This window comes from Rousettus aegyptiacus, unplaced genomic scaffold (assembly GCF_014176215.1).
Source record: "Rousettus aegyptiacus isolate mRouAeg1 unplaced genomic scaffold, mRouAeg1.p scaffold_m13_p_4, whole genome shotgun sequence".
NCBI lineage: Eukaryota > Metazoa > Chordata > Mammalia > Chiroptera > Pteropodidae > Rousettus > Rousettus aegyptiacus.
Window position 1 is genome coordinate 115,669,083 of NW_023416307.1, and position 14,423 is coordinate 115,683,505.

At 35.2% G+C, this 14,423-nt stretch overlaps 1 protein-coding gene across 11 annotated transcripts in view; it reads left to right on the forward strand.

Moving 5' to 3' along the window:
• Positions 1–14,423, forward strand: part of SFMBT1 (Scm like with four mbt domains 1) — a 100,704-nt gene that overhangs the window by 41,770 nt on the left and 44,511 nt on the right. For 8 of the 11 annotated variants that reach the window (XM_016121844.2, XM_016121843.2, XM_036218693.1 and 5 more), the window contains 2 exons: positions 5,356–5,520; positions 12,973–13,067. In XM_016121844.2, the coding sequence (XP_015977330.1) occupies positions 5,481–5,520; positions 12,973–13,067 (135 nt within the window). In that variant the 5' untranslated portion in view covers positions 5,356–5,480. Of the gene's footprint in view, positions 1–5,355; positions 5,521–10,007; positions 10,055–12,972; positions 13,068–14,423 lie in introns of all 11 variants that reach the window. The other 3 variants (XM_036218696.1, XM_036218697.1, XM_036218695.1) reach the window with 3 other exon arrangements.

Below are 14,423 nucleotides of genomic sequence, written 5' to 3' on the forward strand. Positions count from 1 at the left end.
CAGCATAGGGTTGGGTTTTGTCTTTTGATCCATTCTGCAACTCTGTGCCTTTTTATTGGTGAGTTCAGTCCATTTACATTTAGGGCGATTGTTGAAATATGAGGTCTTCTCACAGCCATTTATTTTATCTTTTGCTTTCTGGTGGCTCGGTGTTACCGTTGCTTCCTTGTCCTTGTGTTTCTGTTTTTCTTTATTCTGGTTGGCTCATGTGGGTTTTCCCTGTGGTTCTTCTTGTTTTATGTTATATACTTTGGTTCTGAATCTTTGGCGTGCAGTTACCGTTACAAATATGTAAAGGATAGTTATATATATACACACACACATACATATAGTCGTCCATTTTCTTCTGTGGATGCCTTATCTCCATTCTTCTTTGTGAATTTGGAATTTTTTTTTTTTTTACATTTTTGCAAATCTCTTTATCGTCTGATTTAAGACACTGCATTCTCATACGTATTTCTGTATATAGTCTGGTGTGATATGTTGTCTTGGTTGAAGTCTGTGAAGAAAATCCAGCCTCATACAGATGTGTAGTCTGAAAAGAAGAATATTATGATAGCCACCTAGATAATTATGGATTTTCTCCTTGCATACCTCACCAGAATTTGACAATGGTATATATATATTTTTAAATTTAGTTGCAATATGTAATCTGAAATTATATCAATGAGCTTTTCATACTGATACATTAAAACTTCCTGATGTGTCTTGCACTTTTGGGAAATTGGGTCTTTGAATTCTCTGCTTTTTAGTCATTCTTGTCTCACTTTGTCCCTGTGTATGCTGAACGTTCATTATTGTCTGGTTATAGCAATTCTCTTCTTAACGTTTAAGCTTATAATGCCCTGCTCTTTGTAAAGGTTGTTCTCCTCCACTTCTATCTGCCTACTAATTGCCTTACTCATAGTTTTGTTTTGTTTTTTTGCTCATTTTGTTCTAGGTGAGCTGACCTTTCAGTATTTCCTGTAGTGCAGGCCTCATAGTGGAGAGTGTACCCTGAATTTTTGTATGTCTGGAAAGGTCTTAATTTCTCCTTCATATGTAAAGGAGAGCGTAGCTGGATACATTATTCTAGGCTGGTTGTTTCTTTCACTTAATATTTTAAATATTTGCTTCCACTCCTTTCTGACTTGTAAGGTTTGTGTTGAGAAGTCCAACGATAGTCTAATGGGTTTTCCTTTATAAGTTACTGTTTTCTTCTCCTTGCTTGCCCTGAGAATTCTGTCTTTGTCATTGATTTTCGATAATTTTAATACAGCGTGTCTTGATGAAGGCCTTTAGAGGTTGAGATAATTGAGTGTTCTGTTGACTTCTTGAATTCAAAGCTCCAGCTCATCCTTAGATTTGGGAAATTCTCGTCAACTATTTGTCTGAAAATGCTTTCTAGTCTCTGCTCCTTTTCCTTGCCTTTGATAATGCCCATTGTTCTTATGTTTCCTCTCCTGATGGTGTCAGCCAGTTCTTGTATTTCTCTTTCATTATTTTTCATTCTTTGGTTCCTCTCTTCTTCCTTCTGATTTACTTCTAGATTTCTGTCTTCGATATCACTTATTGTTTTCTCTATTTGGTCAATTCTATTTCCCAAGCATGCTATTTCATTTTTCAACTTTTGCAGTGGTGTTTTTTTTTTTTTTTTTTTTTTTTTTTTTATCTCCAGATTTATTCGGTTCTTTTTGAGAGTTTCAGTCTCCTTGCTCTGTTCATCTAGGTGTTTTTTCAATTGCTGAAATTGTTGATATGACTCCTTTCAGAATTCACAAGATTTTTTTCAGAAATGCCATCCTGGATTCTCTGTCATTTAAATTGCATATTTCTATGTTTGTAAGCTTATTTTCTGGAGATTTTTCTCTGTCTTTCTGAGATCCCTTGTCACCTTGATTGTTTATGGTGTTTAATGGACTATTTCTCCTCCTGGGCATTAATGGAAGTACATTCTGCTCTTTTCCTAGAAAGATTTATTTATATAAAGGTCTCTCCTTAGCCTGCTGCAAAGAAAGCGCTTTTCTTTTGGCTTCCAGTAGGTGGCATCTAAGCCCTTTGGATCTCTGCTTTATATAAAGCCTTAATAATGCCTTTTTTGTTCTTGTAGATATGTAATCACACTCGCTACCCTCAGTATCAATTTCTGTCAGTGTTAGTGACATTTTCGGTAGTGTTTGCTCAGACTTCCCTGGGGCTCCACCATATTTGGTCTCGGAGGGTGTGAGTGGAGGGGCCCTTTGGGTTGAGGTTGGGGGCTGTAGCTCAGCCTCGGTTTTGCAACCGCAGCTGATAAAAATCAACTGTTGTTTCTCTGCCATCCTCGCTTCTCTGCTCTTTGCCCTGATGTCTGGTCACTGCTGTCAGCCGCATGAGACTCACAGTTCTCTGAGGCAGGGCTGTTCAGGGTACTCGCCACTCGTCCTCTCCCCGCTCCTCGCACAGGGAGCTCTGGCTACTAGAGGTAGCGTCTTTATTTCTCCCAGTCCACTGCCCACCACCTGGGGTTCTGACCTGTGGTAGCTCTTATGCACAGATCCCACAGTCAGACATGCTGGTGTGCAGTTTGGGTGTTTTTTGTTGAGTTTTAGATGTTCAGCTTATTGTTGTTTCAGGGGGAGAGATCTGGGGATGTCTCTCACTGTTCCATGTTTCCGTGAATCCCTTTCACCTTTGAATTTTATTTATAATGTGTTTTGCTGGATAAAAGTTTTATATTTTTATGTTGTCTTTACTGTCACTTCTTACATTGTGTGTTCGCCTCCCATAGTTAGATTTCTTTCTGTCACCATATATTGACCCCTTTTATCCTGTCTACATCCCCTCTCCCCCATTTCTCATATGCTTGATTTTTTAAAAAAACAGATTTTATCATTTACTTTCCCTGCTTAAAAATTTATTTTTGGTTGCTTTCCATCGAAAGGCAGTATAATATAGTGTTTGAAGACATGGAATACAGACTTTTGCTAGTTTTGAAACCTGCTTCTGCTTCTTACTACCTGTGGGACCCGGACAGGTCAAGCGCCTGCTTCTTTCCTGTTTCCTTATGATGATGCTCACCTTGTGAAGTTATTGGGAGTATTAAATGGGGTTAATATGTTGAAGTGTCTAGGACAGTGCTGAGCACATAGTATATCCTGAGTAAATATTAGCTGCTGTTATTCCTTCTTTTCCTGTCCAGTTTTATTGTGTGCCACTCCCCCTGTTGGTTCTCATGCTACAGACACAAAGATCTTCTCTCAGTTCTTTCCACCTTGAGCCTTCGTATGTGCTGTTCAATATGCCTGGCATATTCTTTTTCTTCTCTCCCTTTTGCCTGACTACTATTTATCCTTTAGTCTTAGCTAAAATACCTTCCCCTCCCCCCGCCCCCCCGAGATACTGTCTGTGACCTCAGTTTTGGTTAGGTCTACTATATTATGTTTTAGCATTCACTTCTTTTCCTTTATGACACTTTAAATAATTACTTTAAATTGTTGGCTTAATTTGCCTCCTGTTGAAAACAGGCGTCACAAAAGTAGGAACCATGTCTTGTTTTACCTTTATCCCATAGAATAGTGAACAGCAATGAGTTGGTGTTTGCTAAATATCGGGAGTGAATGAATTAGTATGTGGAATGGTAAAGTTTGAATGTTTTGAGCTTTGGGCAGAAAAGTAAACTGAGAAACGAGAACATATTTAGAGGCTTTAAATCTTACTACCAAGTTTCTATTCAGTTGTTTTAATCTGCAAGTATGGTTTCAGTGCTATGTTGTGTGATATGTTTGGGATAGCTAGCAGTTATCTCAAATAGAATGTCCCTAATTTCAATAGTTATTAAGACTTTCTGTTAACTATGAAATATAATTTTAAAATCCAAAAGATTTTATAGCTTAAAAAACCGACATAATGTGGTCTGAATAAGATTGCATAGTTATTTATCAGTAGAGTTGGAACTAGAACCTGAGTATCCCTATTACCCACCTGAAGCTGTCGCACATTAGGTAGCTTATACCTTTTCAAGGGGTATGTTAAAATTTAAACTAACTTTTTTTAGTGTTTAAAGTTTTTTTTTTTCTTTTTATGAGGATTGATTACTGGGGACTCTAATACTCATAATCTTTTCTTTTTCCCCTCTTTGATCCCTCCCCTTCCACCTTTGACCTATGGATATTGCTGTTTCCCTTAAGAACTGGATCTCTGAAGGCGGAGTATCTTTTTCCACAGGTTCACAGTGTGCACGTGGGGCCTCGTGCACCCGGGGAATGGTCCATGGCTCCACTTGAGGCGCGCGAATCCAGGACCTTCTGCATGTAAAACAGACGTGCTAACCACTGTACTATGGAGCCACCCCTAATCTTTTTGATCCTATAGAATGTCACACCTTATAGCTGTGGCTGTTGAGTATCTATTCCGCTCTCACAGTTTTCTGTATTGTTGCCCTCGTAGTTAGTTCCCATCATGCTTTCTTCCTATAGCAGCTCCTTTCCCCCTTTTCATATATTCTTTATAATCTGTTAGCACGTACAAAGGCAATATCTTAAATTGTTTTACATATGTTAAGCGAGAATAAATAGATTCAACCATGCTGCAACATGGGCAAATCTCAATAACATGCTAAGTGAAAGAAGCCAGAAGCAAAAGACCACATATTGTATGATTCAGTTTATGTGAAATGTCCAGCAAAAGCAAACTCTGTAGATATAGGAAGCAGATTACTGGTTGTCTAAGGCTAGGGGTGGAATGGGGAAGGAACTGCAAGTGGGAATGAAGTTTCTTTTTAGGGTAATAGAATATTCTAAAATTGGAGTATAGGGATGGTTACACAACTCTGCAAATTTACTAAAATTATTGAATTATATACTTAAAATGGTAAATTTTGGTACGTGAGTTACATCCCACTAAAGCTATTTTTAAAAAAAGTATAAATGGGTTCAGAGCTTATTTTGGAGGGATTCTTTTTACCAAGTGTAACAGTAGACTAATGTAGTTAATACTTTTTGGTTCTGCATAATATTTTAGATAAATGAAATGGAAAACTAGATAATATATTATCCTCCATCCTAGGGGTAAGACAGAGCATTGAAAGTTACCTTTTCTTCACCAAGAATTCATTATGAATTATATGAATTAGAGTTTTTGTGGATAGGAATTATGGTACTAAGTATTATAATCTAAGTTTAAAGGGCAGTGTTACACACACAGACACCCCCCCCCCACCACCCCCGCCAGTCTTCAAAATTAGAAAAGGTGTCAACTTTTTTTCTAATCTCATTTTTTTCTGCCATCGTGTTTTTGTTTTATCTGCCCTTTAAACCCACTGGAGTGCCTATATATCTTAGGAATGAGTTAACACAGTTGGGCTTCAGGCTAATTGTGTTCTTTTTGATTTTTCAGCACTTTCATTTGGACCCATGGATGCCCATTGACAGATGCTTGAGACCTACAAGTAACCTTTTGATTATAGCAGAACCATAAGGCCTGTCCTTTGTCTGGGAGGAAGTAGTCCATGTCCTGTGGAAATGAACGGGGAGCAGCAGCTTGATGCAGGTATTGGTTTTGGTGAGCAGAATTTATTCTTCAGAGTACATAATTATTATTACCTACCTACATGTGTTATGTTGTCTGACATCTTTCTAACACTAAATGGGAAGCTCTTTGAAAATATGAGTTATCTTTCTCTGTACCTAGCAGAGAACCTAGCACTAGGGAGTACTCATAAAGTTTGCTGAAAAAGTAAATAACTTTTATGAGCAGACTTCTTTTTTAAAAAACAAAGTTTAAATTCAATAGTTGCTTTTGAATTATTTTGAAATGATTTTAGATTTATAGGAAGTTGCAAAGATAAGTATTGACAGGTCCCATGTACCTTTCACCAGTTTCTACAGTTAGTTACATCCCATATAAGTATAATACAGTATAAAGGCCAGGAAATTGACATGTATAAAGAACAATTCCATCACCACAAAGAGTTCCTCTGTGCACCCCTTCATAGTTACACCTGCCCTTTTCTCCTCATCTTTCTCTAACCCTAGGCATGTTCTCCAACTCTATAATTTTGTTTCAAAAATGTTGCATACATAGAACCACATAGTATGTGACTTTTTGAGATTGGCTTTTTTCACTCAAAATAATGCCCTTGGGATCCATCCGAATTCTTCCATAGTTTGTCTCCTTTTATTCCTGAGTAGTATATTTCATCATGTACTACAGTTTGGTTAACCATCCAGCTATGGTAGTACATTTTGGTAGCTTCCAGGTTTGGCCTACAAATAAAGCTGCTATGAGCAATTATATACATAATATTTCATTTATCTGGGATAAATGCCCAGGAGCATAATTGCTGGATCATATATTTAATAAAGAAACTGCAAAACTGCTTTCCAGAGTGGCTTACCTTTTTACATTCTCATCAGCAACATATGAGAGACCTAGTTTCTCCACATCCTCACTGCCTTTTGGTATTGTCACTATTTTTTGCTTAAGTAGGCACGTAATGACAGCTTATCCTGGTCTTAATTTGCATTTCCCTAATGGCTAGTGATGTTGAACATGTGCTTATTTGCCATCCCTATATCCTCTTCAATACAGTGTCTTTGGCTCATTTACTTATATTGTTTATTCGCTTTTTAATTTTTGATTTTTTTACTATCAAGGTTTTAAAAACAACTTTATTAAAGTTATTTTTCTTTTTGAGATATAAATCACATTATAAAATGCACCCTTTAGAGTGCATAAATCAGTGGTTTTTAGTATATTCATAAAGTTTTGTGACCATCACTAGGATCTAATTCTAAAACATTTTCAGCATCTCCCAAAAGAAACCATTAGCAGTTATTTCTCATTCCATCTAGCCTCTGGCAACCAAACATTAATCTGTCTATCTCTATGGATTTACCTATTTCTGCTTTCTTCTGATTAATGTTTATGTGGTATATCTTTTTCATTCTTTCAAACTGACTATCCCATGATATTTGAAGTAAGCTGCTTGTAACAGCATGCAGTCATTTAAAAATTTTTCAGTCTTATAATTGGTGTATTTAGACCGTTTACATTGAATGTAATTGTTGATATGTTGGGGGTCAACTCTGCCATTTTTGTTATTTGTTTTCTTTATTTTTTCTACCCCCTCCCACCTTCCTGTGAGTTACTCGAACATATTTTCAGACTTCCATTTTGATTTGTCTGTAGTGTTTTTGAGTATATCTCTTTGTACAGCTTTTTAATGGTTGCTCTAGGTATTACATTATAAGTATATAACTTATCACAGTTATGTACTGGTATCATTTTATTAGTTGGAAGTGTAGAAACTTTACATACTTTTATATCTCTTTACCTTCTCTTATTTATAATACAATTGTCATAAATATTTCTTTTACATACTTTGAGAACCATATCAGATATTTCAATTTTTGCTTCAAATGTTAAACATAATGTAGAAAACTCATGAGAAGGGAAATGCATTATATTTTTAAATATTTTTACTCTCTTCACCGTTCTTTACTCCTTCCTAATTTTTTAAGATGTCCTTCTGTCGTTTTATTTGTTTTTAGAATTTCCTTTAGCCATTTTTCTTTTTAGAATAGGTTTGCTGATGATAAAATTTCTTAGTTTCCCTTCATCTTGACAATGGCTTGATATCCCCCATTCATTACTGAAGGATATTTTTTCTGGATATAAACTGTTAGGTTGAAAGTTCTTTTCTTTCATCTTTGAGAACTATTATACTTTGGGGCCTCCATGGTTTCTGATGAGAAATCTGCTGTAATTGGATTCTCCTCTTCTCACACTCCCTTGAGAGAGCTTTGTTTCTCTTGAAGCTTTCAAGATATTTTCTGTCTTCAGTTTTCAGAAGTTTGAGTTTGTTATATCTTTGCACAGATTTCCTTGAATTTATCTTGTTTGAGGTTTTCTTAGCTTCTTGCCAAATTTGGAAAATTTTCAGCCATTATTTCTTAAAACACTTTGAGCCCTGTCCTCTTTTAATCTGGAGCTCCAGTGACACCAATATTAGATCTTTTGTTGTTATTCCACAGCTTCCTGAGGCTCTTCATTTTTTTCCCCCTAATATTTTCCTCTGTGGTTTAGATTGGATGTTTTTACTTGCTCAATTTTAATTTTAGTGGTTCTTTCCTCTGTTCTCCCCAGTCTGCTGTAGAGCTTATCTATGGAATTTTCTTTTGGGTATTACATTTTCAATTTAAAAATTTCTATTTCAAATTGAGGAATGAGGGATGAGACTAGTCCCATCCTAAAATGCCACAATCCCACTGTTCTAACTGTGGTTTAGTAGTTTGTCTTAAATAGATGCTTTTCAGTTTGCTCTCTGCCTTCAGTTAATTTCGGAACTTAGAAATGGTTGATTTTCATTGCTTAACCAGTATTTTTGCACTTTTTCTGAGAGAGAGGGTTCTGAGGTACTCACTGTGCCATTTAGCAAGTTGAGTTGTTTTCTTGTTTTAATGTTGTTATTAACTCATGTATTTAATATATATATTCATATTCACATGTGATGAGTTTCAGTCCATTGGTGTCATCATTCATTCGATGATCAAATCGCCCCATTCTAGAGCAGTGAGAGTTCTTTTACATTGGTTCCTGTGTTCTGTTGATGTGATGTCATGTATCTTCGATAGTTAAAATCCTAGCTTTCTGGTTTAGTAAGATTTCCAAGTACCTGAATTTACAGTTTGCCATTTCTCAAGGAGCTTTTTTCCTCCTTCCTTCCTTCCTTCCTTCCTTCCTTCCTTCCTTCCTTCCTTCCTTCCTTCCTTCCTCTTTTTCCTTCCCTTTCTCCCTCCCTCCTTCCTCCCTCCTTCCCTTCCTCCCTCCCTCCTTCCCCCCTTCCTTCCTCCCTTCCTCCCTTCCTCCCTTCCTCCCTTCCTCCCTTCCTCCCTTCCTCCCTTCCTCCCTTCCTCCCTTCCTCCCTTCCTCCCTTCCTCCCTTCCTCCCTTCCTCCCTTCCTCCCTTCCTCCCTTCCTCCCTTCCTCCCTTCCTCCCTTCCTCCCTTCCTCCCTTCCTCCCTTCCTCCCTTCCTTCCTTCCTTCCTTCCTTCCTTCCTTCCTTCCTTCCTTCTTTCCTTCTTTCCTTCTTTCCTTCCTTCTTACTTTAGTGGATATGATATTTAGAGACCATAATCTGGTGATAGGGTGCTCATTGATACTAGGTCGTCAGTTCTTTTAGGCCTCATCCCATAGACATAGCTAGAAAAATGCATCTTTTGAAGAAAAAAGAAAATCATTGGCTTCTTTGATATTTACAATTTTAATTTAAAAATTACAGTTTTTATGTCTTTGATTTTTATGCTTATGCCTTTTTTTTGAAATGTGTTGTTTCATTATGATATTAATATTATTACTTGTTTTTACTCTATAATATTTCTATAATTTTTGAAAATAACAATAACAAAATTCCAAATATCAATAAGATAACATTGTGTAGCTTAAGGTTTTTATGTTTTTTTTTTTTTTTGTCTTTAAATATATTCCACGGGGGATTGCAGTCAAAATACTATATTTTAATATTATTTATAGGAATCCTGTTTTCCTTTTGGTTTTGCTACCAATAGGCATATTTGTTTCAGATCATTTTTTCTTTTGATTTAAATGTTTCTAAATCATATAAAGTAATTTTTATAGTTATAAAGTCACAATTATATAACATTTCCACTGTCAACCTGACACTATTTATCCTTTTTATTCTTCCACATACTAGCTAATTATTTTTATTTTTCTAGTGTTAAAAAAAGATAAATGTGTATGTTCATATGTATTTATATTCATGCCTCTCATCTTACATTAAAAAGTAGAGATACAATAAAAACTGCTCTGTAGTTTGCAGTTTCACTTAATATATACTTGAGATTGTCCCACATCAGTATATGAAAATTGTTCTTATTCCTTTTTACAACTGTATAGTACTAGATGTATAAAGCATAGATTATTCAGTTAGTTCCTTATTGATGGACATTGGGTTGTTTCCAGTGTTGGTATTACAAGTAGTGCTGCAATGAATAGCTTTGTACATGTGTCTTTTTGTATTTTTGCCAGCATATCTTTGGGATAAATTCCTAGAAGTGGGATTGCTGGATCAAAAGGTAAATATGTAATTTTGCTAGATATTGCCAACTTTTATTTCACCAGGGTGTGTCATTATGTTTTACCTGCTTAACTACAGCCTCACCATAGTGTATGTTGTCAAACTTTGCAGTTTTTTCCAATCTGGTATTTCAGTGTAGTTTCAATTTACATTTCTCTTAAAATGAGTAAATTTGCACATCTTTTCATATGTTTAAGGACAATTTGCATTTCTTTTAGATAAATTCTCTTTTCCTATATTTTTGCTTATTTTTTTCTGTCAGGTCATTAATCTTGTTTCTTCTTAGGTTTTTTTTTTTTATAGCAATTTTTAATGTGTGAAGGCTTTTAGTCCCTTAATTCATTATTTTTGTTGTCGTTTATTTTTTATTGTTAAATTAACATGTTATTTTAGGGACTTAGGATCCTTGCCTAAGGATCACGATTCTCTAGTCCTGTTATGTTTTAGTAATGGAAATTGACTTTCTCCTGGCCCATACTTTAGAATGTTCCCAGTGAAGACTTTGTTGTATTTCTAATGAAAATTTCAAATACATAAAAATGAATGGGAAACAATAGAAAAACACATACCTACTCTGAAGGATTAATAAATGTGAACACTGTCAAATGTTTGTTTCTGCTTTTTTATTTTGGTAAAATATCCTTTATACAAATCTTAACATTTTGATTTTTTTAAATGTACTGTTTAGTGGCATAAAGTACATTCATATTGTGCAACCATCACCACAGACCATTTCCAGAACATTTTTCCTCTTTCCAAACTTAAGCTCTTTACCCATTAAACACTTACCACCTCATTTCCCTCTCCACATGGTTCTTAGAAACCGCCATTCTTCTTTCTGTCTTCATGAATTTGACTACTCTAGCTACTTCATATAAGTGGAATCATACAGTATTGTCCTTTTGTGGGCGGCTTATTTCACTTAGCATAATGCCCTCAAGGTTCTTCCATGTTGTATTATGTGCCAGAATTTCTTTTCTTTTTAAAGGCTGAATAATATTTCATTTTGTTAATTCATGTATCAATGAATACTTGGGTTGCTTTCACCTATTGACTATTCTGAATATTGCTGCTATGAACCTTACAAATATCTGTTTGAGTCTCTGTTTTCAGTTCTTTTGGATAATACCCAGAAGTGGAATTGGTGGGTCATGTGGTAATTGTATTTTTAATTGTTTGAGGAACCACCATATAGTTTTCCGCAGTAGCTGTACCATTTTACATTCCTAGACAAAAGTACACAAAGATTTTCATTTCTCACATTCTTGCCAACATTTATTTTCTGCTTTTTTGATCAGAGCCTTCCTGTGAGTGTGAGGTGGTATCTCATTGTAGATTTGATTTACATTGCCTACATGATGTTGAACATGTTTTCATGTGTTATTTCCATTTTTAAAATACAATATAATACAGTTTAAGCCTCTTTTGTACTTCCCTTCTAATCTTGTTTTCTTCTTTCCCCAATGGTAGCCCTGTTGAAATTGATATATATATTTCTTCCCATCTTTGTTTTTATACTCTTATTAATATGCATGTATTTATAAACATTATACTGCAGAATTTTGTTTGAAGCCTAAATTATATCTTCTTGTGCTTTTCATTCTGCTCCTGCCCTTTTCACTTGATTTTTTTTTTTTTTTTTGAGATTTGTCTAAGTCAATATTAATTCATTCGTTTCAACTTCTTTGGTAAGATCGCCATACTTTCTCTTTTACTGATTGCTTCTGTCACTATTACAAACAGAGCTGTGCTTAGCATCCTTGTATTTGCTTCCTTGTGTTTGTGTGAAGCACAGCTCCCCTACTGTGTACTCATTCAGCAACTGTTTAATGTGAATTTGCTAGTGCCAGGCATTGTTGTGATTATTAGATTATGGAGTGTTTGAGTCTTTGCTCACTCAACAAAAATTTATTGAGTCTCTGCTGTGACAGAAATGTAAGAGTGACAAAAACAAAGTTCCTGCCTTCATAGAGTTTATTATCTAATGGGGAAGATTACAAAATCTTACGGTGTACAGTCAAGTAGGAATGAATGCCTTGAAGGCACTGAAAGCAGAACCCATTTACTTTAGATGGATACTGATGGAAGGCCTTTCTGGAGAGGTGACATTTGAGTAGAGGCTTGAATGCAGTGAAGCTGTGAATGACACTAGAGAATGAGTCTTTGAGCTTAGGAAATTGCAAATACAGTCTTTGAGGAAAGAACAGGATTAGATAAAAATGGGAAGAAACTTGGTGTCAATTGAATACAGTGAGCAAACAAGAAGCTAGTTAGGAGTAAAGGGGCAAAGTAGGTAGTCAACAGTTCAGATCACGTAAGACCTTGCAGTCTCCCAAAGATTTTAGATTTTATTATAAATGCGATTAAAAGGTGAACAATGTTATGGTTAGGCTTGGACTGGAGACATAGCAATAGAAATGGTGGGAAAGTGATTAGATTTGGGATATGTTTTTAAAGGTGGTTTGGATGTATGATGTGAAAGAAAGGGAGGAAAGCAAGGATTTTTTAGAGTTAGCCAACATATCAACTAGTGGTATCTTTTACTCAGTTGGAGACAACTAAAGAAGATTCAGATTGAAAATTCAAGTTTGAAATGCCTGTTAAGTATCTCAAATATTTGGCATTAGTTACTAAATACAATCCAAAGTGATTGTAGTAGCTACACTTTCACCAGCTTTATATAATTCATTTGGGTGAATCCTAAATGGATCCCAGTGGGAGTCGGCATGTTGTATTTCTGTGCTGTTGAGATTTATTGACGATTGATGCTATGTTAAGGGAATTTACCATAAAACCAATTAACTTGTTGTGAAGTAAAATCTAAGTTAGGTTTATTATTAATTTTATGTTTTGGAACCTTGAGTTTTCTTTAATTGTGGTTCACCAGTTTTTGTTTTATTTTGTTTTTAATTCCAGATGCTGGATCTGGTGTGGAAGAAGTGGAATTAAGCTGGGAAGATTATCTAGAAGAGACAGGGTCCACAGCAGTTCCCTATGGATCTTTTAAACATGTAAGCAGTAACTGTATTTGCTTTATTGTTTATATTTGTTTCCTTTGATTCATTATACTGTCATTACAGAGTTTAGAGAGTTTAGAGTTATTTTAAGTGGGGGAACTTATAAGAATTTGAGTGCTTTTTCCTTTTCCCTCCACCTGCTACCCTCGTTAAGTAAACTTGACATACTCTTAAAATTATTTTTGGTTTTGTGTATTTTCTGCCACTAATGTAAGAATTGTCTCTTTGAGTGATTATGAATATTCTTTTATTTTTGTCTAAAAATCTAATAGAGAAAATGATTTATTTTCTTGTACTTTATAGCATTTTATGATTGATGGTTTGCTCATTGAAAGTCATTTTAGTAACATTATTTGTTTTCTAGTATATTGAGCATAAATACAAGTAATATAATATAGCTGGTCTTTTAGTGGCCTGTGCAGCATAGTTCTATGCCTTAATAGCCCAGTTTTATGCTTTATCAATGGACAGCATATTTTCCCTATGTAATGCCTTTAGAATGTAAGAAAATACTCCAAATTTTTAAAATAATTCATATTTAGACTTAGTTTTTTAACCTGTTCATCCTTCACTCTTTCTTTAAAAACTCAAAATTATTCATTCTAAAACTACTGATTTCATGTTTGTCTTAGTTTGCTCAGGAGACCATAACAAAATAATATAGATTGGGCGACTTAAACAACAGAAAGTATTTTCTCACAGTTCTGGAGACTGGAAGTCTGAGATCAGGGTGTCAGCATAGTCAATTTCTGGTGAGGGCTCTTTTCCTGGTTTGCAGATGGCTGTCTTCTTGCTGTGTCCTCTTCTTATAGGGACATGAATCCCGTTGGGTCAGGGCTCCACTCTAATGGCCTCAGTTAACCTTTACTACCTCCACAAAGGTTCTATGTCCAGATTTGGTCACATTTGGAGTTAGGATTTGAACATATGAATTTTGAGGGAACACAGTTCAAACTATAGGACATTTCAATAAGGCATAGTTCCTTTGTTCTATGATTTGCAAAGACACTAATGCTCATTCAGTATTGTTTATGAATTTGTGAAGTTGGACTGTATTCTTTTAGGTGTTTTTAAAAGCTAAGGAGTGCTGCTATTTTCATTTTGTCCTCATGTAAAAACTCAGTCATAGTAGGTGTCCTATTTGATTATTTCTTTGTTCATTTTGTCTTAGAGTTGAAGTGGTGAGAATTAACCTATTTTAGGTAAGGATTTTATTTTGTGTCACATTGGTTAATCTTTTGCAATTGTTTTCAGTATTGTTTTAACATGGAAAGTCGTTTAGTGAATTCTTGAATTCTTGTTTTTAATGTTATTAGTAAACATATATGTATTTACACAAGGTTATTTGTT